We start from the raw sequence: 20,390 nt of genomic DNA, 5'->3' as shown, positions 1-20,390 counted from the left end.
TTTGTCAACTCACATGCCTAATACTTTATTCACTGCCATTGCAATCCAGTCTTATGACCTCATTGTATTTGGATCAAGGGAAATATAAGATCTGTTCAAGCACAGGTTTTCATTGATTCTGTTACTGAGTTTATTGATAATGAAGAAATACTTTGTGAGCCCATGTCACTTTTTCCTGGAATTGTTGAGGCCTTCTTAACTATACTATAGGTTTTTCTTACATATAAAACTTGGTACTTTGTTGCTTTGACTTGTGTCAAATCATGCGATCTTTTGTGTTAATCATTTGTGTCTCTGGCCCCCTTATTAACTCCTGACAAAATATTTTTGTCTCCAAAAGTGATAGCCTTCTAAATAACCTTATTAGTTTTTATTTTTCAGCCTTGTTCATTGCCCTTAAAGCAAATTAATTGGTTTTGCTCTTGGGAGAGTGCACTTTAAGTTCATAGTCCATGAATTTGGGATCACATCTTTGATGGCCTTCATCCATATGAATCGTGACATCAAAGATAGTAATTTTGTTTGCATCATTAACCAGCACCTAATTATCTTTCCCGCCTCTGCATTCTTCAAGAGCTCTTTGATGTCTGTAGTAGCCTTGTGCTTTGAAAAACTAGAAAATGATGAGAGGGGTCCTTCTTTACTGAGTCCATGTTCTACTGAAATCTTAAATAATGGTATTATGTCAGGAACAAAATGCAGTGCAACTGTGGTAATTAAAGTAATTGCTCATCTATTTGCAGAAGCAAAGGTCATTCGTGTACCAAGGGTCTCAATTTACAGAGAGAGAATTTCTCCCTAATACAGCATGCTAGATGGAGACTCATTTTGGGGAGAAACCAGAAGCAAAGCAAGGCTGCACTTGCAGAGTAGGAGTTAGGAGATTAGAGCTGAGGGTGGCAGGAGGCCGTTGTGGGGTTGTGACAATATTCATTAAAATGGTAAAGTGCTTTGGTCTGTTAGGAGAAGGCACAGCTACCAAAAACTAAGACTGCAGATGTCAGTGTTGGGTTTGATGAGCGTAGCAGGCGTGGTGCAGTGCATTGAGGGAGGTGGGTCCCCAGGTCGAATCTCAGCTTCACTTTGTTCTGGCTGCCTGATTCTCCACGTATGACTTAATCTCTGACTGCTGATTTTTTAATTTGTAAAACAGAAAGTACTTTTGGGACTTCAGAATAAAAACAGATAGTTTATAGAAAGGGTTTGTGTAAAGTGCCTGCCACATATTTAATTATTTTCCCTTGATTGTCCAAAATAGGGACAATGAGTTGTCATAATTTGAGAACAATAGTGAGATACCATTTTTTACCCATTTAGTGAACAAAAATCAAACCACTTGCCTCTACTTAGCTTTAGAGAAGGTGTGAGGAAACAGCCTCTCTCTTATACTACTGTTGAGAGTGTAAATCGCTACCACCTACTGAGAGATCAGTTCTGAACTTGTGTGTGAGTATTTTTCAAACTGGATGCGTGACCCAGCAATTCTAGTGCTAAGAATTTACATTATGGAAAGCCGAAGTAGGTAGTCAGTAAATATGTTCAAGGATAACCAATACAGCATTGTGAGCATTTGTAATCCTTACCAACACAGATACCGGTCACAAGGCAAGTGGTCAGTGTTGCAGCAGGATATTTCCATGCCCTCAATGGCAACTTTGTATATGGAAAAGACTCAGAGTTTATTTCAGTGGTAAAAGTTCAGGTTTGCTTTATTTAGATAGAATTCCAAACCCTGGTTATTATTTGAGCTTTTAAAAATATATTTTTAATTTTGCACTGCACATAATATAAAATTTACCATCTTAACCGTATTTAAGGGTGCGCTTAAGTGGTGTTTAGGACATTCACATTGTGCTACGGTCACCATCATTCACTCACAGAATTCTTTTCATCTTGCAAAACTGAAACTGTATATCCTTTTAACATTAACCCCCTATTCACCCTTACCTCCAGCTACTGGCAGCCACCACACTATTTTGTCTCTATGAATTTGACTGCTTTAGGTGTCTGACATAAATGGAATGGAACATTTTTTCTTTTGTAACTGGCTTACTTCACTCAGAATGATGTCCTCAAGGTTCATCCATGTTGTAATGTGTGTTAGAATTTTCTTCCTTTTTAAGGCTGCTGAATATTCCATTGTGTCTATTTTGTTGATGAATTTATCCATCAGTGAACATTCGAGTTGTAAATAATGCAGTTATGAACATGGGTGGACAAATATTTATTCAAGTTCCTCCTTCAATTGTTTAGGGTATATTCCTTGAGCTTTTAAAGTCAACTTATACATATTACTAATATATTAATAAATCCAGCAGATTTTAGTAGTCACTTTCAATACTATTTGATCCCATTTTCATACTTGTTAATGAAACACCTCCATACCTTTCAAGCTGCTTTATTTATTTATGTATGTATTTATTTATTCCTCACCCGAGGATATATTTATTGATTTTAGAGAGAGACAGAAGAAAAGGAAGGGAGGAAGGGAGGTGGGAGCTAGGAAAGGATGGGGAGAGAGAGAGAGATAAACATCAATCAGTTGACTCCTGTACACACCCCGACTGGGGATCCAAACCACAACCCAGGTATGTGTCCTGACCCAGGATTGAACCCATAACCTTTTGGTGTATGGGACAATGTTCCAACCTACTGAGCCACCCGACCGTGGCTTAAACTGCTTATATGAGGTCTGCCTGGAAAAAGTTCAGCCATTGTTAATATAACAAGAATGGTTTGGGTGACATCGATGTAACCTGGCAGCCAAGGAGAGTGGACTGGAATGCACATGCCTGAACAATGACAACTTCACTGTGCTAGTTAGTTGGGGCGATAGATGCCATTGAGTGAGCATGTGTACTGTGTGGCCATTGCATTAAAATGAATGAGTAGAGCAACAAATCTGCATCAGGTTTTGCCTTAAGCTTGAACATTTTCCTGCAGAAACTGGTCAGATGATGCAGAAGGCCGCAGCTATGGGCAAGTGGTGATTGGCTACCCCATCATGACAACGCATCTGCTCATGCATCATGCAAAAGTTTTTGGCAAAACATCAAATCACCCAGGTGATTCAGCACCCCTATAGCCCAGATTTGGTGCCTTACAACTTTTGGCTTTTCTCAAAACTACAGTCACCTTTGAAAGGGAAGAGGTTTCAGACCATGGATGAGATTCAGGAAAATAGGATGGGGCAGCTGATAGCAACTGGAAGGACTGTGTGAGGTCCCACGATGCCCACTTTGAAGGGGACTGAAGCATTGTCCTGTGTGCAGTGTTTCTTGTATCTTGTATCTTCTTCAATAAATGCCTCTATTTTTCATACCGTGTGGCTGGATACTTTCCGGACAGAACTCATATATGTCAAATACATCTAACATCTTCAATTGTACAATTTAAAGACCTTTGCAAATACTCAAATAATTCATAAAGCTAATTAAAAACTAAATATATAAATATTCAAAATTATAAATATAAATTTATAAAAACCTGAGGTTCACTTAAATTATCTAATTCTGTATATGAGCATAGTCACATTTAACTTAAAAATCACAACTCTGAATAAATAAATTTATTTTAAATCATGCTTAGAAGGCAGTCTAATGGACTGAGTCAAACACTGTTAAATATCAAAGGTACATCAGTTTTTCACAGATCTATTAAAACAAAGATATTAATTGCTTTGCTTCTCAAACATTCTGTACTTCTGAAATTTCCTGAGGCTGACATTAAGGAAGACAGTTACCATCTTGAACTCAGTACATCATACAGTGGAATACTATTCAGCAGTAAAAAAAAGATTTGAAGTACTGACCCGTGCCATAGCATAGATGATCCTCAAGAACATTTTCTAAGACAAAGGAGTCAGCCAAAAAAGGCAACATATTATATGCTTCCATTTATATAAATTGTCCAGAAAAGGCAATTTTATAGTGACAGGAAGTAGATTAGTAGATGCCTGAAGCTGGAAATTGGCACCAGGAATCTTTCTGAGCTGATGCAAATGTTCCAAAATTGGATTGTGGTAGGGATTAAGAAGTACCCACTTCCAGTTACAAATTAAGTCAAGGAGTTATAATGTACAGCATAGGGAACATGGTGGATAATATCACAATAACCATGTACGGTGACAGGTGGCTACTAGACTTAATCATGGTGATCACTTTGTAAGGTGCAGAAGTGTGGAATCACTTTCTTGCACACCTGAAACTGACATTGTACGTCAATTGTAATTTAAAAATGAGAAAAATAAATGTCTCCTGAGAAGCCAAAACCAAAATAAAAACCAAAATTGGACTGTGGTGAAGGTTGTGCAATTCAATAAATTTACTAAAAACTGTTGAATTTTACATTTAAGAGAGCTGAATGCGTGACATATTAGTTGCACCTTAATGAAATTATTTGAAATGAAAAGCAGCAGCATGTCCCCAATCTTTTGATGAGTTTGTTAACTGCACCATTTGCTTAAGGTGAATAAAAGTGAAATATATATTTGTTATAAATAATGAAAAGTTAACATGCTACACTGCACTTAGATACTAGAATATCAAAACAGGAGTATTTATGTTTGACAAGCTAATTTTCATCAAAATTTTCTTAGTCATAGGACAATGAGGAAAACATCTTTTTGCAACACAGTGGCTCCAGCTAACCAAGTAACAAGGAGTTTTCTCCTTTTATACTTTGCTAACACACTGCAAGTATGTCCTTGACTATGTCTGCTTGGGGTGGTATCCAATATTTGACCCATGATGAAATCTTGATGAAGAGAATGCATAGCCAATAACATTTAATTAGGGTCTTTAAGGACTCATTGGCCATAATCAAAATAGTGTAAAGTTTGGAACAGAATGCTTTAATCTGACTAGGATATTTAAATCTCTTTTCAATATCTAGTATTTGTTTATATACATGTTAGTAATTCTTGGATAAGTAGGTACCATTGCAGGTTTAAAGTTTTAAAGTAATCGGTTGGAAGGAAATTTAAGCAAAACATAGAAGGAATATTATAAACTCCAATCCCAGGAAGGGGAGTCCGAGTTTGACTTTATGAGAGCCTTCAGCATGAAAGGTCATTTGCTGAGCACAAACAGCTCTCCTTGTCCAGATATACCTCTTCTCTGAAGAGACTGGGCTAAAAGGGCATAATTTTAAGAAGATGTTGTAGTTAGAAGAAATGAATTTCCTGACAAGTTGATTTATTTAAGGGTGGGATTACACAAGAGGCTACATAGGCTTCTCTCTAGGAATCCTAAAAGTGTATATAATGTCAACATATATGATCTGTGTGAATCTGTTTTTTGTGAAAAATAGGCTCTTCCTCAACTTCTTCAGAACTTCATTTACTTTATCGTGAGTCTACTATTTATTTAAAATGGCAGAATCATGTGTTGTCTGGAGGAAAATAGAGTAGGTTTGAAGTATGCATGACCTGTTTTTCTGTGGTGTGGGAAGCATGCTTATTTACAAGGTTGACACATCTACACGTATACTACAAAGGCTGTCTTTTTCAGAAACGTGGTTTGTAGCCAGCACATCTGTTGTTCTTATGCAAGGGATTAAAATGAACTGTTTTTGTTGAAGTTCAGCTGTGGAGTAATAGAATGTTAACACAGCTTGGTAAAGAAGTTACCTATTTTAGATTGTGATTTTTTACATTGAACTTTTAAATTGTTTTCCTCTATGTGAAAAAGACTCCTTCTTCATTAAACATAGAAGTTTTATGTGGTTCTAAGTTGTATTTTTGTAGTTCTGTAACATTTATATAGCTAAGCCTTTTTGGCTTAGCATTTTGAATGTCAAATTACATCCAAGTTTGACATTTGCCAATAATGATTTTTCATAAAAATCTTATCAACATTATTGACTCCTAAGACCCCTCTTTGAGTGTGAGATTGTTTTTCTGTCATAAAAATCTCAAACTTATTCTGGCTTTTCCCTTCAAATGGAATTATGTCATTTTCTTTAGAGCTTATCAGGAAATCTTGATTATCACGTATTTCAATACATTTCCAAGAGTTAATAAACTGCATGCATACAATCTCTGTGAAAGGGCAAATTTTTCCCATATATTTCTGTTGTTGATTATAACAAATGTGAATCATTTAATTAGTCGGTTTTCAGGAACTGACATCTGATTTACTGTGTTTTTCAAAACAGCAGCAGCAACACTCAAATTAAAAACTATTTAATAGTTAAATAGTCACAACTATTTATTCAGTTCTGCTTAAATAAATATATATTGATCATCTAAAAGGTTCATTGAGTTAATTATACCAAGAGAGGAATAGAGTAGGAATGCCTAGCTTTCAAGTTGCCCATAGTCTAGATTAGTCCTTCTTAAACTGTAAGACGCATAAACTGAATATCTTGTTAAAATGCAGTGATTCTGGAGTGGGACCTGGGTCTCCATTTCTAATCAGTTCCCAAGTGACGCATGATGTTGCTGGTTCATGGACCACACTGTGAGATGCAGGGGTCTAAATAGACTGTCCTTAACATTCCTAGAACAGGCTGCCTACAGATCATATGTGACGTACAGTGGCCAACATTTTTATCATCATCAGTGACAGAACTGAACAATGGCATAGTCATCATCTAGAGAATGGAGACCATATAATATTAACTTACTTGGAAAGAATCCGTGACTATGAGCCTTATTAGTACTGTCTTTCTAGACAGCTGAGCTACACATAGAAGTAAACAGACTGACATGGAAAGAAAAATCAAGTTGTTAGAACTAAATGTTTATAAACAAATTCGACTGGCCAAATACAGGGTCTGGCACAAATAACGCCTCTTTTTAATCACAAAATCATAAGCATGTAATTCTGTAACATAACAATATCACACTCAAGCACACCCTATGACATTTTAGGTGAAATGTGCAAATTAAAAGTATAAGTTACTACACCCATATTATTACCCTACCAACCACACCTAAGCAGGGGTTACTCCTGCCAGACTCTGTATATTTGTTCTGTGGAAAGATACATCTTTATTGATTCTGTTTTAATTTTTTTTAACTCTTACCTATCTAATAAGAAAAGAAAGTCGTTGCTAGGCAGAGAAGTTATGAAGCAGGTGCTCGTGGGAAATGTGAATGAGGGAGGAGCTCTGGGCGTGGCCGGGGCAGCGGTGTCGTGAAGGAGGCACCCTTCACTCAGTCCTGCCATGGAGCACAGCAGGCCCAGCAGGGCCAGGGCTTCCAGCTTTTCAAGAAAAGCCACAAATGAAATTTTCATGTGAAATTTCCCAATTTTAAAATGTTGGCTACTCATTTAAATTCTTTTAGAACATGATGCGGGCCAAGAAAACACATCTGGGTCCCAGACACAGCCCTTGAGCCACCCATTTACAACGTCTAGTGTAGACTACACTGAAGTGTCATGACTGAAAAATGATGAATTTTTAAAAGGAAACGTTCTGGCCTCTTGTCTTTAGACACTTTAGTCAAAAGAAATAGCCTCTGTGTTAGGGACTTGGAGGAATTGGTGTGAGACTGGTGTGTGATGATGAAACCCGTCTTTTTGTCTCCTTTGACATTGCAGACTACAGGACAGGCCCGTGTTTCACGCAGGTCAACAACCAGATGTGCCAAGGGCAGCTGACAGGCATTGTCTGCACGAAGACTCTGTGCTGTGCGACCATTGGACGGGCCTGGGGCCACCCCTGTGAGATGTGTCCCGCCCAGCCTCAGCCCTGCCGGCGGGGCTTCATTCCCAACATCCGCACGGGAGCTTGCCAAGGTGAGTTAGCCGTCTGCCTGTGTGCAGAGTCGCCCACACGTCCAGTCTCCTTTCACTGCAGTAGGAGGATCGGCCACTATGGCCGGTGACCTTTAGCCATGTACCATTTCCAAGAGGGGTTTCCTGAGCAAACCTGACTAGAGATGGCTTATCTCTTGGCCACTTAATAAATGATTATTTTTCAACATACAGGAGTCAATGAGAGATAATATGAAGAATTAGGGAAAATTAATAAAGAGTTTAAAATATTTAATACAATCAGGAGACAAACCACTCCATGTCTTCATCCACTTGGCCCCACATGCTCCCTTCCCAGGCCCCTCAAACCGTAGACGTGTTAACACCCAGGAAAAATGTTTTGTCCATTTTTTCTAATCTCGATCAAGGTATGAGAACCTGAGCCCAGGCAAAATGGAGAAGAGAGGCGCCCGATATTGTTATTAATAGTGTCTTTAGAGACGAAATTGAACTTCTTCCATGATTACAGTTATTTCAGAGCTTATAATCTAGTCGGTTACACTTGTGTCTGCAGGAAACCTTACATACATAGTGATATATGTCTTATATATCAGGGCTAGATTGGGGCCCTGAGGATACTACTATAGTAAACTCCAAGCCAAGGAGCCAAAAATTGTTATGTATTTACTGGATAAGTACTTTAATTTTCAGCCACTACAATTCTTACCCTTTTTTTTTTTTGGCTACTTTTCTGAAATCATATGTATTAATCCTATTTTTAGAGCTTAGAAACAGAGGTCTTGCACTGAACTTTCAAAAGGCAGTAAGAGAACTCTCCCTGAAACTCCCGTTGGCTTCTCTGGGATCTGTCATGGGTAATAGGGGAAGGGCCATCAGGGAGCATGTATAAAGGACATATGGACAAAGCCAAAGGGGGTAGGTTGGAGAGTGGGAGGCAGGGATGGGTGGGGCGGAGGGGTGTGATGGGGTAAAAATGGAGACAACTGTAGTTGAACAACAATTAGAATAAATAAATTTCAAAAAAAGCAGTAAGATCACGGGAAAAGAGAAAAGCACTTTTGTATTATTCAAAGGAATGGTATTATTCATATTTGAGATGTGGGGAGTTAGATATATTTGTTATAATTAAATCATTTGCAAAGTTGATCTGAAGTTTTTCAAATTGATGTCAGCAACCCGTGTGGGAGGCAGAGATGTTATCTGCTCAGCCCACGTACCTGGCACATTACGAAAGCCTGTCCTGTGTCTTAAAACTCAAATGAGAATTGTAGTTCTAGGAGCTTGTGTATAGCCTCAATTTGATACTGCTACCAGTCTGATTATATATAGTTCCTGATAAAACATTTTTTCCTGTAAAGATAAGCTATACTATAAACTATATAGTATTCACAATACATAGATTTCCTAGATTAGTATATAGATTACCATATAATTTACCTAGATTACTATTGAAGATGAAGTACTGTATAGATTTACTAGATTGATACTGACTGGATTTCCTAGACTAACACTTTTTGTTATTCTATAGTGTTTTTCACCTTCTGATATAATTGCTTATTTATTACCATTATTGTTTTTATTCTCCCCTAGCTAGAATGTAAGCTTCATTGGGGCAGAAATCTGTTTTATTCCTTAATGTCTCTGAGTCATCTAGAACAGTGCCTAACATACAGTCGATGCTCAGTAAATATCTTTTGAATTAATAAATAGGACTAAAATTAAAATAATTCCAAAATCACTTGTTATAGAGATTTTCCAGGTTGAGAAATGCCCTTAACTTCAACCTACCATCCCAGATTATTGACTCACCTCACCTTCTATATTAGCACTTATGCTGTTCTACCTTGGTATTTTGTCAGAGAGCTGTGGTTTTCTGAACACAGTTATTAAAAATGAACTGATCTCAAACTTTCTGAATGTTCTTCAGGATTAGTAATGTCTAAAGGCTGTTTGTTTATGTTTATGCAGCAAAGATAAGTTTTGGGCTTCATTTGCCTGAAAGACTCTAATGGACTATTAGAGCTACAGGAGCAAAATGAAATTTGCCACGTGGTTAAAATGTCTGGAAAAGCAAGTTTAAAAAGTTCTGCTTTATTTCAAAATTGTGGCATAGTCAGAAAGTTCTCAATTCAATACTAATCCTCGGTCAAGCTGTTTTAAGGCTACATCTTACCGTGATTTTTTTTCCCTTTAAATTCCTGGACTCTCCCAAATACTGCTGCCAAATTAACTTGGAAGATATAGGGCATGAAAAAATAACATAATAAAACATATGTGCATGTCATACTTTCCTTTGTAATAGTGATCTCTTAATATAATAATGAACATTTTATAGAGTTAAAAATAAATTTCAGCTGTATAGATGATAACCATAAATACCTTAATATTGGTTCTAAAACATGGTTCGTATTAATGAAGGGAGGACATTCTGAACTTTGGAACATAATGTTATCACATAGCTGATGCAAGTAGAAAGTTACCTTGTCTGTGGCTTAAGAGGGACTTAATCCCTCTTAACATGATCATGTAATAAACAGAATAACTGAAAAATGAGGGCTGACAGAAAATTAAGATGATATGTTTCAAAAATTAAGGTACAAGGAAAATAATCAATATAACTATTGCCATAATGACTTTCTGGACTAAAATAAGCAGTGTCAGAAAGGTGATGCCAGTGACTGCTAAAGGCTGTAAGGTCATGCATAACAATTCTTGACTCCTTCCATATTGAATCCACATTTAATCCCCTCTTTTCTTATGTCTTATTATACAGTAAAAGGACCAAAGTTAACTAACATAGGTCTTAAAATTTAAACTGTCATAAAATAAGTGACTTAAAGCTTTAAAAATTGGCATTAGGCCCTAGCTGGTATGGCTCAGTAAATTGAGCGCAGGCCTGCAAACCAAAAGGTTGCTGGTTCAATTCCCAGTCAGTGCACATGCCTGGGTTGTGGGCCTCTCCCTCTCTTTCTCTTTCCCTTCCCCCACTCTAAAATAAATAAATAAATAAATAATCTTTTTGAAAAAGTAAATAAAAATTGGTATTAAGCCCATTTCCAAGAATATTTACAAATTTTAAAATGTCATAACTTATCACATGCCTATGTTGTATTATTTTCTTACAAGTCATTTCTTCTTTTTTAATCTGTACAGTCTAATGAGTCTACTCTAATTAGAAAGTATTTTATTTAAGATTAGCACTCGACTTTGGTTCTTTTAGATTTTCAAATGAACTATGCATGTACATTTTTAAAAGTATGTTAAAAATAAAAGTAGGTTTCATGATTATTAATTGGTTATTTGATTTAGGAATTGAGCTTTCAAATGAAAATGGCAGAAGAAAGTTGCTCATTAAATTCCATTTTTTGCTTTATCATGGACAATAGTAATAGGCCAGTGATGAGCCTCCTCTCCCTTCCAGACAACATGAGAGGCGTGGAACTCACAGACAGAGCCTGAGTCGGGCCCCAGCCAGGACACAGGCCAGGGGCTTAAACAAAGAAATAGCAGTACAGGCCCTGAAGTACTCCCTACAAAACAAATGCTGGTGTGTGTTCTTTTCCAGTGGGATTAGTGTACAGAAACATTGAGTCCCTTCACTTGGGCTGCTCATGAAAAATGTAGGCGTTAAAATCTCAGCTGAAACCAGGTAGGCATGGCCAATTTCTCAGCTGTAGTCTGAGAAGAAGATGCCCTGAGTAGAAAGTTATTTATAGGCCTTCTATATAGCACTAAGTGAAAAAGAGATTTGGTTCATTTGATTAGTATAAATTATGAAAGATAAATTTATCCTGGCTGCCTATATTGATTAAGTTAACCAGATTATTATGAAATTCAACTTTAATTCATGTTGTATGAATACAGGCCATTCTAATACAATACAAAAATTTTACTTAAAATAGGCTTGATTATAGAAACTCTCATTTAAAATAGCAGAATATACCCCTTCTTTTAACTTGACAAAAACTAGCAAGGAAATGAATAACAGGAAACAAGGCATTCTAAAATAAAAGTTCTGCAACCCTCCATTAAAAGCAGTACTGAACATATGCAGTTGCTGGGAAGTCACTGGGACAAGGAGCATCTTCTAAGCATTTACTTTGAGTATCAGCATCCTGAAATACTATTCAGTGGCTGCGGACTTTCTATTGGAGAAGAAGAGACTGTCCCTCTAAGAGATAGCTCTACTGCAGACCCTTAGAATAAAGAAGGGATAGTAGAAAGAAAGAGAAATTTTGGAGGCAAGCCATGTCTAGTATCCACTCGCTGACACATGCGCTGAGGTAAAGGAGAGGGAGGGTGAAAGAAGACATAAGAGCCACCAGTGAGCAACTCCAAGAGTCAGTGTCTGAAAGGGGAGAAAATGGGAGTCATGTCACTATTGAAAAGTTGAAAATTAATACTTGGGGGGGAAGTGTGGGAGTTTGGTGAAAAACCCTTTCAATTAGTATTCCCTATAGAAGTTTTCAAACCAATCCATTTCCTCTTGGCTCTCCTCTTTGTTGCTTCAGCAGGAAATGGTACCATTTAAAGAGTAATAAAGAGGAAAGGCCTACATTAAAAAAAACTGAGAAAAAAAAGAAAAGAAAGAAGAGCATAAAGAAAAGGTCAATAAATATGCTTTAAAGAAAAATTCCCAAGTAAATACCAAATTCATATACTTCTCTCTTATCTCAAGAAAATGAAAAATAATTATGGTCCTTTTATAAAAAGTAAGTCAAAAGAGAGTTACAAGTTTAGTAAAGACAATCAGACATAAAAATGAGTTGATAATACTCAAGAAAGAAATTGAAAAATGATTCACATTTTCACCTAGTGGAAAGCAGATAATGCAGGTATGAGGTCTGTCTGGAAAGAGTTCAGCCATTGTTAATATAATGAGAATGGTTTTTGTGAAATCAATGTAACATGGCAGCCAAGAAGAATGGACTGGAATGCACATGCCTGAACAATGACACCTTCACTGTATTAGTCATTGCAGGTAGTAGGTGATGTTGAGTGAGCATGTGTATTGTGTGGCCATTGCATTCAAAATGACCAAGTGAGGAGAGCCATGGATCTTCACCAAATTTTGGTTAAGCTTTAACGTTCCTCCAAGGAAACTAGTTGGATGATTCAGAAGGCTCAGCTGTGGGTGGTGATTGGCAGCTTCATCACAATAGTGCACCCACTCATGCAACACGTCTCATGAACATTTTTTTGATGAAACATTAAATCACCCAGGTGACTCAGCCCCGCTAAAGCCCAGATTTGGTGCCCTGTGACTTCTGACTTTTCTCAAAACAAAAATCACCTTTGAAAGGAAGGAGATTTCAAATCATCAGTAAGATTCAGAAAAATACGAAGAGGCAGCTGATGGCAATGGAGAACTGTGTGAGGTCCCAAGGTGCCTACTTTGAAGGGGACTAAGGCATTGTCCTATGTATCATGTTTCTTATGTCTTGTTATCTTATTCAGTAAATGTGACTGTTTTTCATATTACATGGATGGATACTTTCTGGACAGACCTCATATACATATATAAATGCACACATACATAAAACTGAAGAGAATTAATGACAGTGGTTAAGCCTAAGGAAATCAATAAATGTCCGATAACAGTAAAAAATGATTGTAAAGAAGCTGGTACATAATTAAGTCAAACTAGAGAAAGCTGAAGAAAGGAACTGAAAAAATACTCAAACATGAAATAGAAAATCTTCCTGAAATAGAGGCTTCAATCTGTAGATTAAAAGGGACAAAACCTCAATAAAAAGAAAAGGTAAAGAGAATCCTGCGGCATAAGAAAAAATAAGCAAGTTTAAAAAAAATTCAATATCCCACCTCCTCTCAAGCTTCTGTAGAGCAACTCATAGAATAAAAAAACAGAGTGGCCATGGCCACACACTGCTGAGGTAATAATCTGTACTGGATTTGATTTATATTTAAATGAAATTACTTTCGTTTCTCTGTAGAGTATTAACTAAAGGGTCCAGAGTGAGAGCAAAGAAAGGTTCCTGCAATAGTATCGGCAGTACATGATGGAGGCTGAGACCAGAATAGAGGCAGAGGGAAGATTCGAGATATATTTGGGAAGTAAGCACTTGTTACTGACAGAATGAAGTTGGATAAGTGAGACAAGAGAAATGGAGTTTATCTCCTAGGTTTCCGACTTTGACAACACAGATAAATGACATTTGTTGAGATAAGACTGAGAGAGAACCATGCTCTCTTCCTTTTATTACCGGTGCAGAGTCCCGTGGGTAGTAACTTACCCATATTTGCTTGTTGGGATGCTCATTTATTCATTTGAGTTCTGTGAATACTTGAATAGGTGTTCTGGCTGAATCAGACCATGTGAATGGTTGCCAAGATAACCTGTATTTCTCATATTTCAAAACCTTGTATTTCAAAATGAGAGAGATCTATCCTTTCATTGCTGTACTTAAAGACTGGCATTCCTTTTATGGGAAAGCAAGTACCATGTGTAAATATCCATGGAGAATGGGAATAAGAACTTATATTTTAAAAGTGGAACCAATATGGCTAACATTTATTTTTATAAGAATACAAGTACTATGTATGAAATATCTGGAGTGTAGATATAAGAACTTAACATTTTAAAAGTGAATCTAATTTGGTGACAAAGTTCAAAACCATTCACTATTATATATAGTAAGAGAAATTGGCCCTTAGTTCCCACAGATATAAAGTAACCATTTTTATATGTGTGAACCATTGCACAAATTTTTTCATATTTTAATGTGAACTAAAAATAATATACCATCTAAAACTAATTTATATAATAAAGTTAGTTCGGTCTTTTACAGCAAGTTTATTTGGAGAAATTGGAGAATAAATGAGTTCACGAACTAGAATTATTATTGCTTTGTTATATTATTTATAACCTTATAGACATTGATTGAAGTGATTATATAAGGTTTACATTTTAAAAGGTTAAATTTTATTCGAGAAAATTCTTACATGTAATTTGAAGTGATTCAACATGTAAAGAAATAATAACATTTTGCCTAAATTGAAATGGTAAATGGAAACACAGCTGTATAGTAATCTGGGCAGTGGAAAACTAATCAGACATTAGTAGTTGCTTATGTTAGCATTTTGAAGATGTAGGAACTCTTACATAGTTTAAGGGTTTGAGGTTTGCTTTTCTTTAGTTTTATAGAAAGTGCCTGTATATGCCTCTAGGTCAAGGTGATTATTTCTGCAAGATTGCTTTAAAATTTCTTTTTTTAATGATTTACTTTATCTATCTAAAAGAAATTAATTCTACATACCCGTGTAGTCTAGGATACTTCAAAAATAAAGGTTTATTTTTTTTCCAGGAAAATACTTTTTAGGCAATTACAAAATAAACCCTGTAGAGTTGGTTTGCTTTTTTCTTTGAAAAGTTACTGAATCTACTAAATGTGGAGTCAAAAAATTTTATGAATAGTATTAAGGGATTTATAGGTTTGGCATCGTTTTTCAGCTTATACCATGATATTCTTTCTCTGATTTATCTGCCAGGAAAAGAGGTTTCTAGGGATGTTTTTACCACATTGTAATGAGAGTGGAAATGTAGTACATTTTCAAAATAATGCGGTTTGAATGTTCTGAATTAAACTGTTGGATATATAAACTTCTTGTCATATATTTTATTCAAGTTGCTTTTTGTTTGGATCAGATATTCTTTAATAAGACTGTTTTTGTGGTTTGAAAGAACACATGAAATAAAAATAACAATGTAAAGTTGCCAAGATTAGATTATGGTTGATTTTTTAGATCTAAATTAAGTTTTGTCACTTTTTTTGGCCCTTGTGTTATGGGTTTCAGTTAAGACCCTTTTTACATGGTAGTATAGCAGTGTATCATAGTAATTGTGTTCAGTCAGCATGATTGGAAAACATGATAAGAGCCCTTTTTCTGGCTGATGTGTTGGGAGGCATTTTCTGTGAGCAGCTAGTACTAGTCAAGGAAAGGCACCTTTGTAAGAGTTCCACCCTGATTGGTTCAGTTGTCACCTACTCAGGGTTACTCTGGTAGAGGGTGTAGGAGGGATAAATGGTGATGGGAGCAGAGTTGACTTGGGGCTGTGAATGCATAATACAATATACAGATGATGTACACCTGAAACCTATATACTCTTATTAACCAATGTCACCCCGATAAATTCAGTAAAAAAAGTTTTTAAAGTGACATCTACTGTAATTTTAGTATAAAAATATTTTGGACTGTTGTACTCAGTTTTATAGACAAATAGCTAAAGCAAGGAAGAAATAGTAAGGATGCTAAGCTTTCATAGGCTTGAATTCTCTTTTACACACTAACATATACTAAACTTGTGGGCTTTTCAAAAAATAATAGGGTAAATCAGTATATACTGACATCAAGATGTATCCACAAACTCTTAGCAGAACAGCACATACAGCGTGATTTTACTTGTGTTAAACAACCACCACTCTGAACTTGTAAGAGTGAGAGAACAGCTAACTTTTTCAGTGGTTATCTCTTTAATTTTCTACTTGTTGTATCATTAACATTTATTACAATGAGTATATGCTATTTTGTAATTAAATATACATTAATAAATGTGTTATGTTAGCCTGCTAATTTGAATAATGCAAATTTGCATATATTTATATATTAAATTTATTTTATATACAGTGTTTATCATGACAGTACAGTGAATTAGAGATTATTAATCTTTACATGGAGAGAAATTAAGGCACAGTCACCTAGATATAAAATGACAGATTCAAAAATTCTAAATTAAGACACTTCCCAATCCCTGATAGTATGTTAGCTGTAGTGTTTTCATACATTCTCCTGATGAAGTTGAAGAAGTTTCCCTTTATTCCTTGTCTCCTGAGATTTTAAAAATCATGAATGAGTGTTGAATTCTGTCACTAGCTCTTTTCATATTTACAAGATAAGTATGTTTTCATTAATCTGTTACTATAATGAATTAAATTCATTGATGTTTCAATGTTGAAATAACCTTGAATTCCTGGACAACCCCACTTGGACATGATGTATTAACTTTTTTATATATATATATTGCTAAAGTTGCTAAGAATTTTTGTGTGCTTATTCCAAAAAGAGATTATTCTATTGTTTTTTTCTCATAATGTGTTTGTCTGGCTTGGGTGTCAGAGTGATGTTAGCTCAATAAAATGAGTAAGGCAGTGCCCCCTTTTCTGTAAGGGGTTGTATACAGCAGCTGTTGTTTCTTCTTCAGTGTTTGAAGGAGTTCAGCAGGAAAGCCCTCTAGGCCTGAAGTTTTCTTTGTGCAGGTTTTAAAACACGAGTTCAATTACTTTAATAGACATACATCTATTCATATTATATATTTGTCCTTGAGTGAGTCTTAATTTTTCTGTCTTTTAAGGAATTTGTACATTTGTCTTTTTTTTAATTATTTATTTTTATTGATTATGCCATTACAGTTATTCTATTCCCCCCTTCATTCTCCTCCACCCTACCCCCCATCCCCACCATTACCCCCTCTTTAGTTTATGACCATGTGCCTCAAGTTCTTTAGATTCTGTATTTCCCATACTATTCTTGCCCCCCCATCTATTTTCTATCTACTGTCTGTGATACTTATTTTCTGTACCTTCTCTCCCCTTCTCCTCCCACTCCCGTGTTGCTAACCCTCCTTGAGATCTTCATTTCTATGTTTCCACTCCTGATCTAGCTGTACTTTTAGTTTGCTTTTGTTTTAGGTGTGGTTGTTAATAACTATGAGTTTGCTGTCCTTTCACTGTTCATGTTTTTTTAACTTCTTTTTCTTAGATAAGTCCCTTTAGCATTTCATATAATAAGGGCTTGGTGATGATGAACTCCTTGAATTTGACCTTATCTGAGAAGCACTTTATCTGTCCTTCCATTCTAAATGAAAGTTTTGCTGGATAGAGCAATCTTGGATATAGGTCTTTGGATTTCATGACTTGGAATACCTCTTTCCAGCCCCTTCTTGCCTGTAAGGTCTCTTTTGAGAAATCTGCTGACAGTCTGATGGGGACTCCTTTGTAGGTGACTGTCCCCTTATTTCTTGCTGCTTTTAGAATTCTCTCCTTCATTATAATCTTGGGTAATGTAATGATGATGTGCCTTGGTGTATTTCTTTTTGGGTCCAACTTCTTTGGGACTCTCTGAGCTTCCTGGATTTCCTGGAAGTCTATTTCCTTTGCCAGATGGGGAAATTCTCCTTTATTATTTGTTCAAATAAGTTTTCCGCTGGTGGCTGTTCCTTTCCCCCTTCTGGTACCCCTATAATTCGGATGTTGGAGCATTTAAAGATGTCCTGGAGGTTTCTGAGCCTCTCCTCATTTTTTTGAATTCTTGCTTCTTCACTCTTTTCTGTTTGGCCATTATTTGCTTTCTTCTGGTCCACTCCATTGATTTGAGACCCAGTTTCCTTTTCATTGCTATTGATTTCCTGTGTAATTCCATTCATTTCAGTTAGTTTCGCCTTCATATGTATATCTAATTTGTGGCTATAATCAACCAGTTCTGTGAGGATGCTGATCACCAGTGTTTTAAACTGTGCGTCTGAGAGTTTTGCTATTTCTTCATCTCTTAGATTTATAGGCTCTGGGGCTTTGAGTTCTTCTTGAACCGTTTTTGTTCTGTTCACGCCCGTTAAGTACGAGGAGGGGGCCTTGGACTCCCAGGTCGGCTGGGTTGTGATGCTGTATGTGGGGGCGTGGTCAGAGCGGGGAAATGGCGGTGCCCTCTGCTGTATCGCACCACTGGGTGAGGAGCAGAGCCTCTGGTGGTTCACCAGGGCAGGGCCACTTAGGTCGCTGGGTTATGACGCTGTATGTGGAGGCGGGGTCATAGCCGGGAAATGGCGGTGCCCTCTGCTGCTGCTCGCCACTGGGGCCTGCTGGGTCCATTCCAATTGCCCACTCCCTTGCTTGTCTATCCACGCACGGATGCGAGACCACAGTCAACCCGCAGCCCTGTTCCCTTGCTGTTTCCCCGTGGTCGCTCGCTGAGTTGCCCACCAGGTCCAACCCTGCGCCTGGATTCCATGCGCCTGAGTCCTTCTGACGGAGTTTTCCTGTGCAACCCTGCTCCTCCAGCTGCTGGTTTCACCCCTCTTACCGGTCAGGCTGAAGAATTTGTTGTTATCAGACTTCCGAAAAGTTCAATTTTTTGTGTTCTGGCTGTGTTTTCTGTTGCTAATATTTAGTTGTCTCTGAACTTGGTTGTGTGAGGAAGCACGGCATCTCCAGCTATGCCTCCATCTTGGCAGAAGTTCCCTCAGGAATTTGTACATTTGTCTTAATTGATGAATTTAGTGCGATATAATTAGTTGTTAATACTATTTCCTTTGATCTTTTTAATCTCTACAGAATTTGTAGTGATGCACCTACTCTTATTCCTGATATTGATTAGGATGATTTCTTCTGTCTTCTTTTTCTTGTTTAGTCTTGGCAGAGATCTGTCATTTTTACTTATTTATAGAGAGGCTGGTTTTGTAGCTGTTATTTTTGTTTTTTGACAGCTGCTCTGTTTCATCATTGTTATTTTTTGCTTCTGTTTACTCTAGGTTTAATTTTTTGCTCTTTTTAAAACTTCTTAATATAAAAACTTAGATCACCAGTTTTAGATCTTTCTCTTTTTGTAAAATAAACATTTTAATGCTACATATGCACCTCCACATATCACTTTACCTGCATTCCATAAATTTCGATACCTTGTGCTCTCATTTTTATTTAATTCAAAATGTGTTCTAATTTGTCATGTGATTTCTTTTTTGACTCATGGATCATTTCAAAGTATATTGTTTAAATTTCAGATATTTGGGCATATCCCAGATGTTTTCTATTATTAATTTCTAGCTTAACTCTGTTGTGTTTGGAGAACATAGTTTGGATGATTTTATCCTTTTATGTTGAATGTTTTTACATGGCCTCAGAATATAGTCTGTCTCGGTAAATATTTCATGTGCTGTTGAAAATAATGCGTATTCTGCTAAAGCTGGGTGGAGCCCTGACTGGGTGCTATTTATCTTTAAAATGCCTTCTTCTCACAGATGTTGATGAGTGCCAGGCCATTCCCGGGGTGTGTCAGGGAGGAAATTGCATCAATACAGTGGGCTCCTTTGAATGCAAATGCCCTGCTGGTCACAAGCAGAGTGAAACGACGCAGAAATGTGAAGGTGAGTGTCTCTGCTGCTGCGTGTATCTACACATCTCATTGATGACTCTGAATCCCAGGAAAGCATATTTTCATGTGGATTTTGAAGAATTTAACTGAAATTATAATCCTTTCATCTGATGGGAAAGTGACATCATAACTTTAGAGTAGTTTTGTATCAGTTTGTACATGCAATGGGTTTGATTAGGGAAGAGCCAGTGAACATTTTGCATCTGGTTTAGTATCTGTTTTTATTTTTTAATGAGAATGGGACTAATCCAGCCATTTATTATATTTCCTTAATGAACTAGTTTGCTCGTTCCCTTACAAGAATATATAAAAGATTAAAAATGGGTAAAGAGAAATTCAAGTGAAATGGAGTGTCATGTGTAAAATGATTCATTAGAAATTGGCACTCGTCATATATTATAAAATAAATATTTTCACTTTTTATTCTGAAAATTACTGTCTGACCACCAAGTTGAAAAACAAGCAGAACTGACTCAGGGAGTATTTGGAAATTACCACAACAGG

At 36.6% G+C, this 20,390-nt stretch overlaps 1 protein-coding gene across 1 annotated transcript in view; it reads left to right on the top strand.

Moving 5' to 3' along the window:
- The window catches only part of FBN2 (fibrillin 2), a 264,006-nt gene that overhangs the window by 72,065 nt on the left and 171,551 nt on the right, over positions 1 to 20,390 (top strand). Inside the window, exons 6-7 of the mRNA XM_037138205.2 lie at positions 7,548 to 7,745; positions 19,753 to 19,878. Coding sequence (XP_036994100.2) covers positions 7,548 to 7,745; positions 19,753 to 19,878 — 324 coding nt within the window. The remainder of the gene's footprint in view (positions 1 to 7,547; positions 7,746 to 19,752; positions 19,879 to 20,390) is intronic.

The sequence above is a fragment of the Artibeus jamaicensis genome, unplaced genomic scaffold (genome assembly GCF_021234435.1).
Source record: "Artibeus jamaicensis isolate MK-2021 breed Jamaican fruit bat unplaced genomic scaffold, CSHL_Jam_final contig_402, whole genome shotgun sequence".
Classification (NCBI taxonomy): Eukaryota; Metazoa; Chordata; class Mammalia; order Chiroptera; family Phyllostomidae; genus Artibeus; species Artibeus jamaicensis.
The sequence above is the reverse complement of the archived record's forward strand: the minus strand, read 5'-3'. Positions and strand labels throughout refer to the sequence as shown.